Below are 1,278 nucleotides of genomic sequence, written 5' to 3'. Positions count from 1 at the left end.
ATGCTTTGGCGGTCGAGCTGCTGAGGCTGAGGCCACTGTGGGGAGTGGGCCACAACCGGCACAACAACCGCCGTCGACAGTTGTGCTGTTTAAAAAAAAACGGATCAGCAGTTGAACGGAGTTCCAACTTTGACCGGTCTGAATGCTGGGAAAAAAGTGTACGGTTTCGCCGGTCACTCCCTTGTGCATGCGGGTGGAGTGACGGTGGCCCTCGCCAAGGCCCGCTACGGCCCTGGACTCATTTCCGACGTTGGGATTTGGGCGACGTGCATCAGCTGCAGCGGCGGGAGTGGGGGGAGTAGCGGCTGCACTCCGTTGACTACTAATGATGCCGCTGCTGGAAGTGGGTGTCAATGGACTAAGGCGGTGCCTAGGCGGCAGCAACGGGGAGAGCGGCTCTCTTGTCTTCCGCTACGGCCCCAGGGCGGTTGTGAAGGGCAATAAAATACTGCTTCTGCTGATGAGCTACACGGAACCCACAGGGACACCGAAGCCAAACTCACAGGGAAGTTGGGAGGCTGCGCTGCACGAGGGCACAGTCGCAGACTCCAGTGGATCCAAGTCCATCACGTGGACGACATCCACAACGCCATCATCACCAGCGCTGAATTCCACCTTCACCACAGAGATGGGTAAAAAGAAATGGAGGTCCTTCGTGGACAACGCAGGGCGGGGCGTTGTGCATAAAAGTAAGGTTTTCTTCCCCCTGGTGGCGGTGAGCTCCGAAAGCGGCGTGCGTGTCTGCACAGTCATCTCTTTGACGGAGCGCAACGGAGAGACTGCGGGGGGCGGGACGTGGAGTTTCTCTTCGGGCGTTCCGATGGCTGAGGGCTGCGTCGCCGCGACGCTCCTCGAGTGGAAAGAGAAACTCCTCATGATCGCCGTGACTGAACTTCGGCGCTACCGGCTGTACGGGTCGGCTGACGCGGGGGCGACGTGGACGGAGATGACGGGGACGCACGCGCACCTGTTGGGCGACTTCCTCAACGGCGTTGAGCCCGGCGAGGGAGACGACTTCATCACCGCGACCATCGACGGGACGGAGGTGGTGCTGTTTGCCCGGCGGTGGCACAGCTACGACAACGCGACAGGCGCCACTCGAAGTGTGCTCCAGCTTTGGGTGACCGACGGCAGGCGCCTGCATCCGGTGGGCCCGATCTCGACGGAGCCGCCGCAGAGCCACGACTTCAGTGCCCTGCTGCACACAGGTGACAATGGCTTGTTTGCCATGTACGAGAGGAGAGACAATACGTCGAGCGGCCTTCTTCTTGCGCCCCT

The 1,278-nt window shown here is 61.0% G+C and overlaps 1 protein-coding gene across 1 annotated transcript; it reads left to right on the top strand.

Moving 5' to 3' along the window:
• Positions 1–325: 325 nt before the first annotated feature.
• Tco025E_09810 (trans-sialidase) lies at positions 326–1,276 on the top strand (the record flags this gene model as incomplete). Its single annotated transcript, XM_029376617.1, has 1 exon — positions 326–1,276. A coding segment is annotated over one exon (951 nt), but the record flags the coding sequence as incomplete, so codon positions are not given.
• Positions 1,277–1,278: the final 2 nt, after the last annotated feature.

The sequence above is a fragment of the Trypanosoma conorhini genome (genome assembly GCF_003719485.1).
Source record: "Trypanosoma conorhini strain 025E chromosome Unknown Tco_14.4_contig_01299, whole genome shotgun sequence".
NCBI classification, from domain to species: domain Eukaryota; phylum Euglenozoa; class Kinetoplastea; order Trypanosomatida; family Trypanosomatidae; genus Trypanosoma; species Trypanosoma conorhini.
Note: the sequence above shows the minus strand (reverse complement) of the source record. Positions and strands in the feature narration are given on the sequence as shown.